This window comes from Colletotrichum chrysophilum, assembly GCF_026319265.1.
Source record: "Colletotrichum chrysophilum strain AFK26 chromosome Unknown scaffold_21, whole genome shotgun sequence".
Taxonomy (NCBI): Eukaryota; Fungi; Ascomycota; class Sordariomycetes; order Glomerellales; family Glomerellaceae; genus Colletotrichum; species Colletotrichum chrysophilum.
Window position 1 is genome coordinate 326,278 of NW_026517308.1, and position 14,684 is coordinate 340,961.

The 14,684-nt window shown below is 53.9% G+C and overlaps 1 protein-coding gene across 1 annotated transcript; it reads left to right on the top strand.

The window, feature by feature from the left end:
• Positions 1 to 6,856: 6,856 nt before the first annotated feature.
• On the top strand, positions 6,857 to 9,915 carry COL26b_003727 (uncharacterized protein; the record flags this gene model as incomplete). The annotated part of the gene is made up of 5 exons (XM_053176619.1): positions 6,857 to 7,054; positions 7,103 to 7,128; positions 7,333 to 8,530; positions 8,579 to 8,698; positions 8,827 to 9,915. The coding sequence occupies 5 exons, from the start codon at positions 6,857 to 6,859 to the stop codon at positions 9,913 to 9,915; spliced, it is 2,631 nt and encodes an 876-aa protein (XP_053039478.1).
• Between the last annotated feature and the right edge of the window lie 4,769 nt (positions 9,916 to 14,684).

Consider the following 14,684-nt stretch of genomic DNA (forward strand, 5'->3'; position numbering starts at 1 on the left):
TTCGTTGGATCAAACTTGCAGTGAAAGAAGGTTGACCTGTGGACGCAAAAGGACGGTTTGGTTGCGAAGACTTACCACATCGATGAGCCGTGACAGCGTCATCGCGACTCGTCTGAGGGGCCTCGAAGACTCTCGACTCTGCGCCGCGAAACAGGCAGACGCACCCGCCGTCGTTGGAGCTTCGCGCAGGCAACTACTCTCAAGCTGCTGCCTTGATCTACAAGACATCGCGGCTGAGTAATGTCTTGGACTCGGCTTGTGACTCGCATCTTGGACGATCGACAAACGGATTAGCTGAGCGGTTCCCACGGTACAAGCACAACGCAGATGGCAGACGACTCTTTGCTGATTACGTGAAGCATTTGATGACTTGCAGAGAGGCATCGGGTTGGAGCAGTCGGCTCACGGCATGTCCCAGCCTTGACCTATACCGTGCGATCTGTCAGTGGCTGGTGGTGGTTGCTGACAATGACCCGAGAGAAGAGCCGTTGCATACTGCCGCGCTGTTCGGCCGCAGCCTCGGCCGTAGAGAGATAGATGGGGAAGCGCAGTGCGACGGTGAAGAAGTGCGCAGCAGCAGTCGATGGTGGTGCGCCTCTGCCCTACGGATATGCAGCAGCCGTGGCAGTGGGATGGGATGGAAAGGGAAGATGCAATGCACCGTGGATCGGGCTATGTCCACGGTGTCGGTCGTTGGCGACGACATGGATGGGTGGTGCTCAGCGACGACGTTGTGCGACTGGGTCGGGGGCTGGGACTGGCTGAGGAGAAGGTTCTCCGCATGGTTCGCACTCGGGAAGGACTGCCAGACTTCAGATGGCAGCAGCAGCAGGACCAACTGGTTGGATCAGGCTGCAGCAAAGAGCAGCAGTCGGTCAACCATGGATGGTGCGGTACCAAATTGGATCCGTGGCCTCGAGACCTGTGGAGGTACCGCCGCAGAGCTGCAGAGTGGGCGGTACACCGTAATCGAGTGCTTCGTAGGTGATGTGTGTGTGTGTGGTTGCGTGTTGGGATCGCCGAAGGAACCTTCGTACCACGAAATGACGAGCAACGGTACTTTTGGGCGATCTGATGATGCGGGTCGGGGTCTGGGGTTCGTTGGGTTGAATCACAGGCATCTCATTCGCAATGTCGTGCCCCTTTTTCCCTATTTTAGCGAGGTTGGCGGGGAAATTCCGTGTTGCGTGAGGACAGGTAAGAGGGATCAAGGAGGTTGCGATGGTGGTGGTGCTCTGTGCTCTGTGGATGGATATTGAGATGCGAAAATTTTTTTTCGATGATGGAGAATCCGGTTTATTGTTTTGCAAGCAAGCTGAAGGTAGTGTCGGTGAGGGTCGCGATGGAAAATGCGATGGCACTAGGCTGATGTGCATGGAGCGACGTCAGGCGTTTGTTTCCATGTTCATGCCGGGCCTCTAGTTCAAACGGCCCTTCTACAAATGGGGTCGCCGCACCGTTCACTTACTTAGCTACGGCCTGGGCTGGGCAGCTGTCCACCACTGGACGGGGACCGACGGCTGTACTGTGTGCGTGTACAGTGAGTGAACAGTGCACCGATGTGTGGCAGGCGACCTGGGACGGCGGGATCAAGCCGGGGGAAAGAGCTCAGATGGTACTAAAAATACCTTAGGGTTAAGCGCCGACCCTGGTCCCTTCCGATGAAGGTTAGGCGGCCCCTGCCAATGACAAAAAGACAACGGTCGGGGAGTGGCAGGCTCTTCCGGAAGGGTGGGGCCCGAGCAACTTCCTCACTCGGCGAGGCGGCGAGGCAGCGACGATGCGGTGCAGAGCGGACACTGGCAGGAGCAACTCGCCCTCACGGTGAAGGGCCAAGATATCAGCATCTTTAGAGTTCACGGGGGTTGCGGTTGACCGAGGTTGGATTCGAGAACAAACTCCGTTCTGCATCTTGGCTTTCAGCCGTTAGCCGCGTTGACCGGTCTTGTCTTCGCTGGTGGAGGTTGATGGATGACAGGTGACGGCTAACCGCCTCGTTTTTTTGGTCTTCTTTCCTTTTCGCTCTCGTTATTGCAAATACCAAAATGAGTTATTGCAGGGATCCCACGGCGTCCACGGAGCTGCGGAGAGCGAACAACGGACAGCTCAGCTGAAAAGCTTTACCTCACAATTATCGAACCATGAGTCGAGCAGGAGGTGGTAACGGAAATCCAGCTTTGAAGCGGCACAGCATGCACCACACAGCTGTGTTGTTGGAGCTGGTGCATTGCCTGGAAACGGCCGGTGATACCGCGATGTGATGCGATGCGAGTGCCACTGCAAGGTACCATCGAAGGAATATGCGCCCGCGGCAAGGCATTTCCTTTCTTCAGTTCGCATTCGTTCTTCTTACCGCCGTCAATCTTCAGCAAGATGAGGCCAGAAACAGAAAATGCACCACCAGGTCCGGGTCGGATGATCCTTCCCGTGCGCGTGATCGATACACCTCACCTCCTTCCTTCCTCATGCTGAGGTACCTACCTACCTACCCTACCGGTTGGTGCTCCTTCCTGACTTCGAGGTAAGGTAGGTAGGGTTGGTACCTCAGGTCATCACATCACCAACAGGAAGCGACGTTGTTGGAAACGGACGGGAAGGCACTGCTGATAGGTACCTAGCGAGGGGCTTGGTGCCGGGTCCTGCCTTCCTACCTTAGATGGCCAGATGGCCGAGGCCGGCCCTTTCCAGGTTCTGTTCCTCCTGCCAGACGAGTCAACCTAACGAATTAACGAAGCAACCTGGAAAACTTCAGTGCACTGCTCACCCGGAATCCACCCAACGAATAGGATCGGATCACAATCCCTCCGGCAGCGACTGATCCTCCTCCACCTGGTCACCGCACATACGGGCAATCGAGCCTGGGACTTGAATCATTGCCGAGATCATCGGTGCAAATCCTTCCCCCGTCCCGCTGCTTCCCCGCCCTAGGTTGGGGGACGATATCCCACCTCGGTCCCAAGCTAGAGGCCTGGCCTGTTGTTGGCAAGGTACGGATAGAATTTTTCACACCACCACTCCGGTGTCATTCTTGGTTGAGAGAGGTATCCATGCTAACCACTATTACCTAGTTAGGTTCCAACAACAACAATTTACGACAGTGTGCAGTACAATCTAGCTGCATACCTTGGACATTCGCCAACATTTCGCAGTGATCTGCAGGTCCCGAAACTTGAAACAGCCCCCATCACTGCAAATCAACCAACAGGCCGTTTCAACACCAGATATCGCGCATGCAGCACTCTCGGCCGGTCCGGCCCCCAAACCCAATTCGACCCAAAGGCCCGTTCAGGTCTCAACGGCCCCTGATTATCTTATCCTCCCTCCCAGAGGTCCTGTGCTGGTGGTCCTGGTGGTCCTGGACTGAGATCTATGAATACTCGGCTGGTCGTGGGTCTCAGAGCAAGGGCCGTGGCCGTGGCCGTTCCCCCGTTCCACTGCGAGCCGATATGCCCCGGCCTCCAAAATGCCATGCAGCCGATTCGGACCCCAAGTTGCGACGGCAGACGGCTTTCACCCGCCATCATCACGCACAGAAGATGAAACACTGAAGAATTTCTCCCCCGTGGTCGCATCTCGCTTTCTCCGTTTCCCGCTCCCGTTCCTCCCTTGATTGAAATGCGACCTACCCGGACCCATCCGTCCCTGCAGTCGGTCCAGGCCGTCGGTGTGTGCCCCATTCGGAAACCCCACCTTTTCGTGGTCGGCTCTCGCCAAAAAAGCACTCGTCTTCGTACCTACGCAGTACGGATACCTTACCAAAAACCCTTTTCCTACCGACTTATGCCCATGCCATGTCATGCCCAGACTAAGGCAAGTGTCGTCTTTTAGCGTGTCTCGACAACCAACGACTTCATCTCCCTCGAGATAGCTATGCACTCTACAGCAAATCATCTGCCACACCAACTTGCAACGAGCTGAAAATATTCGCATCATCCGCGCGCGATACACGCTTTGCGACCGTTTCAAGCAGATTGATCTCGAGATATATCGAGCATCACGAGTTTGCAACTCACAAAAATAGGTTTCCATTTCCGAGTGGTTCGTTCACCTTCGCGCCAATGGGGCCTTTGCTTGGAGCTGCGCCTGAGCCCCTGCTGTCCCCGCTGCGTCGGGGTGGGCTATCCCTGTCATCGCCCTGTCCCTCGCCCACGGATGTCTCTCAGCGGGCCGGGCGCTGCATGGCGTTTCTTGATGCTCCCGTCTTGATTGACATTATCAACCAACGGCTCGGTTGCGTTGCTACTACGATATCTGCATTTTTGGCACCCGTCACTGAGCCTGTCGATGCCCATGGTCTCCGGAAGCCGGAGATCGACAATCAATAAGGAGATTATCGGATTACCAATATGAATCTGAGTCAAAGCACGGCTGGCAGGGAATCTGCCTCCGAGGTCCGAACCCCTGAGCCGGGTGGCTCTGCCGACTCTCCTTCAATCCACGGATTCAGGATTCCTCGGTCCTCGGTCCTGACATCATTGTGTCTCTCCCTTTGCACCGCCGTAACGGAACACCAGACGGTTGGGTGTATGTGTCCCTCCGCCCGGGAGACGGAAGAGACATAGGTGCCAGAATTACATACATCGCCTCAGCAAGGAGGGGAGGGCTGATTGGTACACAAGCCGCAGGTTGTGTTGCTTATTATGGACGGACCGAGAGTCACAAGACATGCGGCGCTGCTGTGGTTGTGAGCAAAAGCGACATCACGCAGTCAGCCGTCCCCCTCCCCCACCAGCGCGCATAGGTACTCACTCTAACACCGTCACAGACAGATAAGTCTTGAAATTCACTCACTCTTGTTTAACGGAAAGGCTGCAACAACAGCAAAACGCTGGTCGTCAAGTCGTCAGTCAGCCGCTGCCTGCTCTGTGCCTCTGTCTAGCAAGTTTTCCACCGGGATCGGTTACATTTCCCTGTGCCCTGTAAAGTCAAAATCCAAAAAGGGCAAGCCAAGTTTGCAGGGGTTGTTGACAGGGACGCCGACTCATGCATGCACTGCAATGACAACGGTTTACTTTACGGTTGAGGCTGCGCCTCACTTCGTCTGACATTTTTTTCTCCCTCTCTCTCTTGCAGCACGTCGCTCAGTGTGTCTCTCTACAAGCAATTCCCCCAGAAAAGACGCACTCACAGCCACGTCTTCCCACCACGGACGCTAGCGGCCGCTACTGTGGGAAACGGAATGACCGCGCTCCATTTGGCGCCGCTATTCCCTCTCGTATCAACACGGTGACGCCATAACCGCATGTCGCTATTCCTGTTCGAGGGACAGCGCTCTCCCTTTTGACAGAATGGCGGCCTTTTTCGCTGTTTTTTCTGCCCCTACTGCATTACTTTGCAGTACCCAGCATTTCCACCGCCGGCAGGGCCTGTATGTACGGTATTGCTGTCTCTGACATGACAGCACATACCTTATCAAATCTTCAAAAGATCAACATGAACGGGAAATGAGGCGTCTGTCTGGGGTTTCGCCGACATGCGATCGATTCACGATCTTGTCTTGATCTCCCGAGACAGGAGGAGAGACACGGCCAAACAGCTCGAAAGAGGCACCATCACCATGGTTTCATTCCGCGGCTGCTGCATAGCATCCTCATCGTGCCGCGGCTTTTCCGCCCCAGCCCTATACACCATTAACAGACGAGACAGACGAGACGATCCCAGACGCGCTCATTCCGTAGCATCGCGGCAAATTTACACCTAAACTCGGGGAGACGCTGCGTGGGACCCGTGGGACCCCCGTCTACAGTGCCAGCCCGCAGCCTTGGAGGGCTGAGTCGTATGACAAGCATCTGGCAGCTCTACCAATCAACCCGACGCCATATGCAGTGGTGGGCGACCGAACCCCAGCTCGGCCGATACCCTTTCGAAGGAGTACCTTGCATTTTTCGACCTGCCTCCATGTCCAGTGCCCTTCATCACCCATGTCTACCGCTGACAGGGGACTAGAGGCCTCAAGAGAACAGCCTCCTTGAAGAGCTGTCACCCTCCCGCCTCTACTTCTGCTCACGCGCACCTGCATCTGCTCTCTTCTCAATATAGCAATGTCTGGCACCAACAGCACGATCACTATCTTTGTCTCTTTTCTTCGTTCAGTTCCATTGCATATGGGGATCGCTTAGAACCAACTGCTCACAGTTCCAACTCTTGTCTGCAACCTGCACACTTGCACTGCAGACCGGTTCTGCACCTCGACTGACCTCTCACCCTTACCCTGACACCCCGCCTGTTGGTCAGGCTGACAACCAAGAACCGCCCCCCAAAATCTTGCCTTACCGTACCTTACTGCCTATTTCCCCCCAGTTACCTTAGTGTTAGCCTGCCTTCCTTTCTACAACGACGCCCCCCTTCTTCTTGGACCCTGATTGCCTTGCCCCCCCAATTCACACTGCGTCTGGATGTTGGGGGTTGCTGCCATCTCCATTCTCTGCTGCACCTCACGCTCTATTCCCAGGAGAGCACTCAGCTGGGCTGTGTATTACTAAGTTTGGCTCTGTTGCTTGCTCTGCGTTTCCCACTCTGGCCACACAACAGCTCTGCCGACAACACCTCCCAACGGCGGGAATCATAAACCATGGCCAGCCTCCAGGATATCATGAATGTCGATGAGGACCAACTCGACTCCCACACCAATAAGAAGGACCAGCTCCCAACCTCATCAAGCATATATCACCAACCATATCTAGCACCCAGCCCAACATACAACTCGGGTTATGCGACAGGCGGAGACCAAGCAGACAGTTCAGTAACGAAGAAACGAAGTCCTCCAACACGCATCACAAAGTCCTCTACCGGTTCGTCGTCTTCGTCCGGCCGACCATCAACATCTCGTCGACGAAGCAACGTTAGCCCTGAAAACATGGACCCTTCGCAGTATGGATACGGCTATGGTGGGCCGTCTGGAGGCCACGATCCTTCCGGCGCGCCCTCGAGACCGTTCAGCAACACGCCTCCCGGCTCGGATATGCCAGTAAAGTTGACACCGATCACTGGGCGGGTTAGTCGCGCGAAAAAGGGTATGAAGGTTCACACTTGTGATATCTGCCGCCCTCCCAAGGTAAGCTACGTCCTCGATCAACTTTCGGCGCATTCTGACTTTGACCAGACCTTTACGCGTGCCGAACACTTGAGGTAAGACATGCCGCGGTGCGTTGGTCACCTCATCAACTGACAAACATCCAGGCGACACCAACTTAGTCACGAAACTCCCCAGTACGCGTGCTCTGTGCCAGGTTGCGACAGGGCGTTTCACCGCAAGGATCTTCTTGAGCGCCATCAGCAACGACAGTATGTTGTCCAGGCGAGGCATTGAAACTTTCTTACTAACTTTCCCAGTGAACTGGAGGGCGACAAGGCGTCAAGAAGCGGAGGCGCAAGTCAGAGCCGACGGACCTCTGCCGGCTCTCTGGAAAGCGGCGTTCGTGGCATGGGGCTCCAGCATCCCGTCCTCGGGTACCCACCGAACGCGTCAACCCCGACCCAAAGTCTCCCGATGACGCCGAGCATGTCGAATCCAGGCGGCTACCAATCGATGAACGCGCCTGACGTGAGCAAGTCAATGTCTCCTCACATGGGCAACGAATATCGCCCTTCGTCCGGAGGTCCTAGTTACGGTGGAGGATACACCTTGTCCGGTCAATCCCAACCAGCCATTCTTCAACACTCACCTAATCACGGCTACGATACCACTCCATCGTTTGGCGCTGTCGACTACAGCCAACCTCGAACGACGCCTGAATTTCCTTCCCTGTATCTGCAGACCCATGGACTTGGTATTCAGATGCCTGGTGGCCCTGACGGACTGCCCGACCTCTCCCACGCACAGGACAACGCCGGATGGCCATCGTCGGCTTCCGATAGCACGTACTCAACGCCTTCCGACAACTCTCGCCCCCGTGCGCTCTGGCCGACGGCAAGGGCCAATACCGAGTGGTCAAGCAACCTTCTGCCACCCTACAGGGATGCCAGCCTCGACATTACGAATCCCATGTTCTACCAGTTCCCGACTTCGCCCCATATCAGCACGCCTCAAGTCTACCCTTCGGTCGACGTCTCGATTTCTGGATACTCTGACGAGCAGACGCTCCTCGATCCTCACCAACAACCCCGGTTTACCAATACTGTTCGTAGCCCGACCCCGCCGGTGACGTCGGCATCGGCTCAATCTTCTGAAACTTTAGTCACCCCGTCGACGGCACTACCATCAGACCGGATGATGAACTCACTCGCTTGCCTGGGCCGTCAGAAAGAGGTGGCGTTGGGCCTCCTGGCGGCCCCAGCCCTGATGCAAGGCTCTGTGCCTCTGCCTCCTGCGAATGTCTGCAAAGCCATCCCCAACTACCTCGAGGTCTACTGGGAGAAGGTGCATCACATCTTCCCAGTCGTACACAGAGGGACCTTTGAGGCCGCAGCGGAGCAGATTGATGTGCTCCGTTGCGCCATGGCTGCAGTCGCTACTCAGTACATGAGTACTAAGGAGGACCGCATCAGGGGGAATCAATTGCATGAATACGCCTGGCAACAATGCAGACGCGTAGGTCACCATGTCTTTTTCACCAAACATTCCACTAACCATATCCAGTTCCTTCAATGGGATGTGCCTGTCATGCAATCGATTTTGCTATGTGAGTTCTTCGCTCGTTTCCGCGGGAGACGAGCGGCCATCCGGCCATCCAAAGAATTCGAGTCCATCTACTCTAGGGTAAGTCCTCTTCTCTAATGTTCCGTTCTTTGATCTACTTTCTTCTAGCTTTCGCCTTGATTTCTCATTTGGTTTCTTTCTTTGGTTCTCGTGTCTCTCAAAACAACAGCATTCTAAGCCATCTCCAGGTCTCCGACAACTCTGTCATCTTCGCCACAGTCCCCATGTCCGGGCCGAACACAGTCAGATGGCACACCTGGCTCGACACCGAAACCCGCCGCCGCCTCCTGGCCGCCTGCTTCGTTCTGGATACCCACAGCTCCGTCTACCTGGAACAACAACGTGTCCGCGACTACGACATTGCCGCCGACGGCGTTCCTAACATCCCTCTCATCGGCCCTTCCAACGACCTATGGGAAGCCCCCAGCGCCGAGGCCTGGGCTGCAGCCGTTGCCGCAAAGACGGACTCCCGCGACGACCAATCCCTCCTTTCCCTCATCAATCCAGACACCCTCTCCGCCACGAGCATCAACTCACACCTCCCCTTCGACCGCGCCGTTATCCTCGCCTTCGAGACCCTGCTCCTCCCCGCTCGCGACGACGCCACCAAGCTCTCCCACTCAGAGACCGAAATTGCGGAACCAGAGACCTACCGTATGGCAAACATCTTCCCAGACTGCCCCATCGCAAACACCTATCTTGCCCTCGCCCACACCCCACTCCACGACCTCCTCGCAGTCTCGGGCGACAGCTGGATCTTTAGCCAAAAGGTCCTCCAGCCAAAGTCCTTTGCGGACCACCAGAAGCGCCTCGCAAAGTGGTGCGACTCAGGCGACGCCGCTGTTGCCGTCGTCTTTGCCTGCCGTGCTCTCCGGGCCTTCACGGAGCATGGCAACTCGGAGCATGACCTCGATGAGGACGATGAGATGGATGTCTGGGAGATGGGCCGCCCGAGAATGTGGAAGGACGACATCTCGGACTACTGGGGCATGTACGTCTGCGCCCTCGTCTGCTGGGCCTACGGACACCGCACCACCCCACGCGAGAACGCGGGCGAGGGCGACGACAGCGCCGCGCTTAGGTGGATCCGCACCGTGGCCAGCATGCGCGCCAAGGACGTCCTCAAACTGCGCTCCAAGAAGGATGCCATCGCCACTGTGGGCCTGGTCAGGCGTTGGCTTGACATGGACTGCATCGGCGGACGGAGCCGCTTGTATGTCGACGCAGTCGGCGTGTTGAAGAAGTTGGAGGAGGGTGTCAACTGGAAGTGCTTCTGACGGCCTTTTTCTTTATTCTGTTCCACGCTCCCCACTTTTTTCTTGCATTTGTTGGATTTCGACATGGCACAACAGCACATTGAGCGGCAGCCAGTGGGGGAGGTTAATACCTATTTGCATTGTACACTTATGAATAATGACGGGTTGGGCATTTTCTTATCTCATCTTGTTTTCTTTTTCATTTTCGTTTCACAAACAGCATACAGGGGACGCAGGTACTTGTTCAGAGGAGGTGATTCAGTTAGGAGAGGTGGTTTGAGAGAGAAAAGTTGTGCAATGCTGGAGAAAGATATACAGACATGTCGGCGCCGAGGCGTTTGATGAGATGAGAACACACACACACACATATCATTTTAGACGCATATTTATAAACATGGCGGGCTTGTATGGATAGGCATAGGAATACATCTGTTTGCATGTTACATGATACTCTGAAGATGCTGGTGACGGGTGATGGCGGCGACTGAGATCGGTCTATGGCTCTTGTTTGTTTGGTCAGCCCACGGGATGAGATAGATTGCTTTCTTGGACTTGAGCGAGCACCTCAGCAGAGAGGATCCTGGGTCACTTGTCTGTTGTGTCGCGCTTCTCCAGGTTTTTGGAGGGGTTACTTGTTCAAGGTCTGCTGGGCGGAAGGGATGTTTGAAGTCAGGGTGGGCGGCTGCCGTGCTGCGGAAGTATATATGAAGGGGGACGAGAGCGTAGATGTTAGCCCAGCAAGCAATCAATATGCATTGCATGGAGGTCAATGGAGGTTCGCAGATCGACGTTGTATTCTCGTTGCGAGCTACGTTCCCCCCTTGGGCTGCGGCGATCCGCGGCAGGCATGCATACGGCATGCTCCCATCCACGCATGGATTGGAGCTTGCGACGTCGGGATCTGGCGGCGATATGTGCGTATTTGAGGAATCAACGTGAGGTGAAGGATCAGGATGGGTCTTGATAGGAAGTGGTGTATGATTCTGTCGCCGAACGGGATTCTGGTGTTGGGTTGATGACAAGGGTATGAGACGGCTTGCTTGTAAGCAAACAACGAAAGGAAGGGTTGATTTGTGCTTTGAGATGGTATTTTGGGGGACCGTTGACGAATATATACCCGTTTGCAAAACGCTGCTTTTCCTGCGGAATCGAGCCGGTCATCTGATGTGAGAGCGGGCAGCTGGTGGTATAAATAAGAGCATTCGGCTTTTCTAATACATCCCACAAGCGACAATTGCGTTCCATTTAGTCATTGTTGTTCGTACTTGATCCGTTCCTGCGTCGAAAGCATGAGGTCCCCCTTGGAGGGCAACTTCAATATTAGATTGCGAGGTCCTTGAATGACAGGAAACGGCCGTCGTCTCTGGTTGCAGTAGTATCCGAGTATACCCAAGAATACAAGGTGGATTACAGCGCGGTAGCTGGGTATGAGGGCTTGAAGTCGTGCTTTGTGCAGTCGCAAGATGGACGTTGGAGAGGGGGTGGGGGCGGCGGGCGCGCGTGACTGCGAGTATGCCGCCAGTCGTGGCTTCGAACTAAGTCCAATCGAACGGAGACTTCATCGTGAGTACATTGTGGCGGCTTGACAGGGTTGAGGGGTAGAGTTGTTGCTGTTTTATACTCACTGAACAAGCCAGTGTCTTGCCCCCGGGGAGAATCTCCAGGTGGAAGGCTTCGTCTGCGTTATGGAATGGGACGTTGTGATGCCGAAGGGTATATAAAGGGTACATGGGTGTGTATGATGTCCACCACGCAACAGAATCCGCTGAAAACACGCCTCCCTTTCTTTCACAGATCAATCCTTGTTGCGAGGTGCATTTGCCCTCCGTCGGGCGATGCTTTGGCAGACGTGCTTCAGGGGTGTAGGTTCGAGTTTTTAGGCCTTTGGCCTTTGGCCTTTGGCTTTCGGGTGCGGTGGCGATGTTTGCGTATCTGGAGCTGTATACGCAAAAAGGAAGGACGGTCGTGGGTTTCGGAGGTTATGAGTTCTGTTTCCTGTTGTCGAGGAATCGTCTCGGGGCTGTGACGTGTCCTGCTTTGCCCGCAAGTAGATGTTAGATGGCTTGTTTCTAAGACAATAACTTCACGATGATCAAATTTTCTTGCAAATGGTATGTCAGAGACACGGACGGATAATATATACCCTTTGCAGTGCAAATGTCTGGTTGGAGCAAGACGGCGGCTGGACGATGTAGAGACCTGACATGACACTCGTGGTATAAATGAGAAGGACTGGTGTTTCGCGCAATAGAAAGGAGCACGCACGAATTGTAACCATCTCGTTTGAGCGCGGATGCCTCGGTGGTTTCAATTACTAGCACCACGATGAGGACATCCAGTTCGAAGGTGATAATGGCAGTTCCGAGCGCTGCGTAAGTAGGCGGTGGGTGGTGATAAGAAACGTCTGTCATCTCTGGCTTTTGGTAACGTTTCGGTATATGTGAGGATATACTATGGACGAGAGAGATGACTTAAGCTTGCGGAGATAGCTTGAGGTTGCGGACAAGAACATCAGAGTGCCTGTAAATGCGAGTAAGTTCCGGCACACTGCCCCGGTCTTGAAGGAAGGTCGTTCTCGAGTTGATCGGGGGCACATAGGAGTCAACATCTGCATCTGTCTCGGAAAATTCCCAATGCCGAAATTGGTTTCGGTGTTTTATACCTATTGAAAAAGCCGGTGTCTTGCCGCGGGGGGTGGGGCGTACTCCCGTGCGACTGACTCCGTTCACATCGTAACGATATGGTCCTGGTGATGTAGAGTCCGATGTGTCTCTTGAGCGGTGGTATATAAATTCATGAGAAATTTAGGTCTTTCAGCTCCTCAAATAAATTTTGGGCGCCTTGGCTTTCAACAGTTTGACAGCTGCGTTGGCCATTCGTTACCTATGAGATGACGGTGGTTAGGTGCTTGATGCTCTATGGGGTTTCCGGTTGTTCACATAAATCGGACACTGTTAGTATTCACTGTCTCGGTTCCGTGTATTTGCTAATGCATACTCTCAAGATGCCGAGTTGGTGGTTCGAGTAGGCAAGTGGGTGGTGGTCTCTGGGGTCGGAGAGCTTGAACCTTCGCCCATCAGATCCATAAGCATCATCATCATGGCCAATGTTTTCAACGCATTTCTGCTTTTACTCAGAGTAAAGAGTTTGGGTCTGCGATCTGGTTCTTATAGATTACGGGGCAACTTACCGTACCAATCTAAGCATCCGCAACAATGCGGACCATAATGGACGAAGTTCGCGTGGGACTCGACTGCCATCTGGAACTATAAGAGGCCGTGCAATCAGGTGAGAGTTGGAGCATCATCAATGCTCGTGGCGTTCATCTCACTGGATTGCGATAGCATCAGCTGCCAACCAACCCCCTGGTGCTAGCGAGTCCAGCTGGACCACTGCAATCTGGGAACTTCTCTTCACCGTCTGTCACCGCTTGGTCTTTATTCCTAGCAATAATCAGAGAAAACAACTAACACGTCAAAAGCTGCCGGTAGGTGCAACGCCTCGTCTCATACTTAATAGGCTAAGCTACCTTGCCTAGAGTGTCAAGATATCCTTTGAAACATACAGATCTCTGTCGACATTCTGTCGGTCGATTTTTTGGCTTGTCGAAAGGTACTTTGAGCGAGGGTTGCTGTTTTATACTCATTAGAAAAGAAGCTCTGCGCATGAGGTGAGAGCATAGGGACATCATCTTTCGCGGATGTGTCGTCAACCCAACTGTGACCCGGCTGCTACATAACCTCTAGTTGAAGTATAAAGAAACATTCAGATCAGCCTGCACGAAAAAAGAACCCAAAGAAACCGAATGCAAAGCACGCATCTGTGCGCTTCAATGCGGTCTACTGCGATACGTATCAGCAGGGAAGTCACCTCATCTCAGAGCCTTGCAGTGCTTCAGCAGGATGAACTGAAGCGTCACTTGCCATTTGGGAGGGCTTATTGGACCTGAATACGTGCCGACGGTCAACGGATGCTGGGAAGTTACAGTTAACAAGGGGACAGATAGGGCATGAAGATGGGATGAGATCCAAGCTGTCTTCCAGAGATAGCCAGATTCAGAGCAGCCAGCTAAGCCAGCTTAGCCATTTGTTTCAAAAAAGCGTTATCACTGAAGCATTGATTCAGTTATATAGCTGCAGATTTACATAGCTGCAGATCATAGGTCTTGCCCAGTCATCTAATGTGACCACGCTTGCCAAGGGCCTCCCACTGTACTGGTATTCAATGGACGAGAGTGACTTCCTGTGTGATGTGGCACTAGCTTTCCGTTCAGCTCGACCAGGGAAGATGAAGCCTTTCGTCTTATATAACAGCACGTATACTTGTTCTTCTATGCCATCCAGACCAGGCAGTCCGCTAGTATCTCCACCATTCGGGAAATATTACTTACACCATACTCCTCGCCGCCAGCCCCCGTGACCAAGAAAACACAGTTCGTAATCTTGACCCGCAAACCTCGTATATTTTCTCTGCCACTATCTGTCATACCTTGCAGCTTTGCCGCAATACGCCGGAGACAGATACTCTCAAAGACTGCTTAGTACATACTATATCCCCAGAGGAGAGGCCAGGCAAGACCTAACAAGTCTTGCCAAGAGATACGTTTACGGCCGAACGACCATGACGTTATTTACATCTCGCTGCGATGCTGGAATCAATATGCTTTGGATGGACTTTATAGTCCAACCTGCCAATCGAAACACCGGCTTCACGTTACTCTTTCGTCACGGGTACGGGCATGGCACATGTCGAATCAGCTACTGTCTCCGCCGTCGACCTTGCTCGCAACT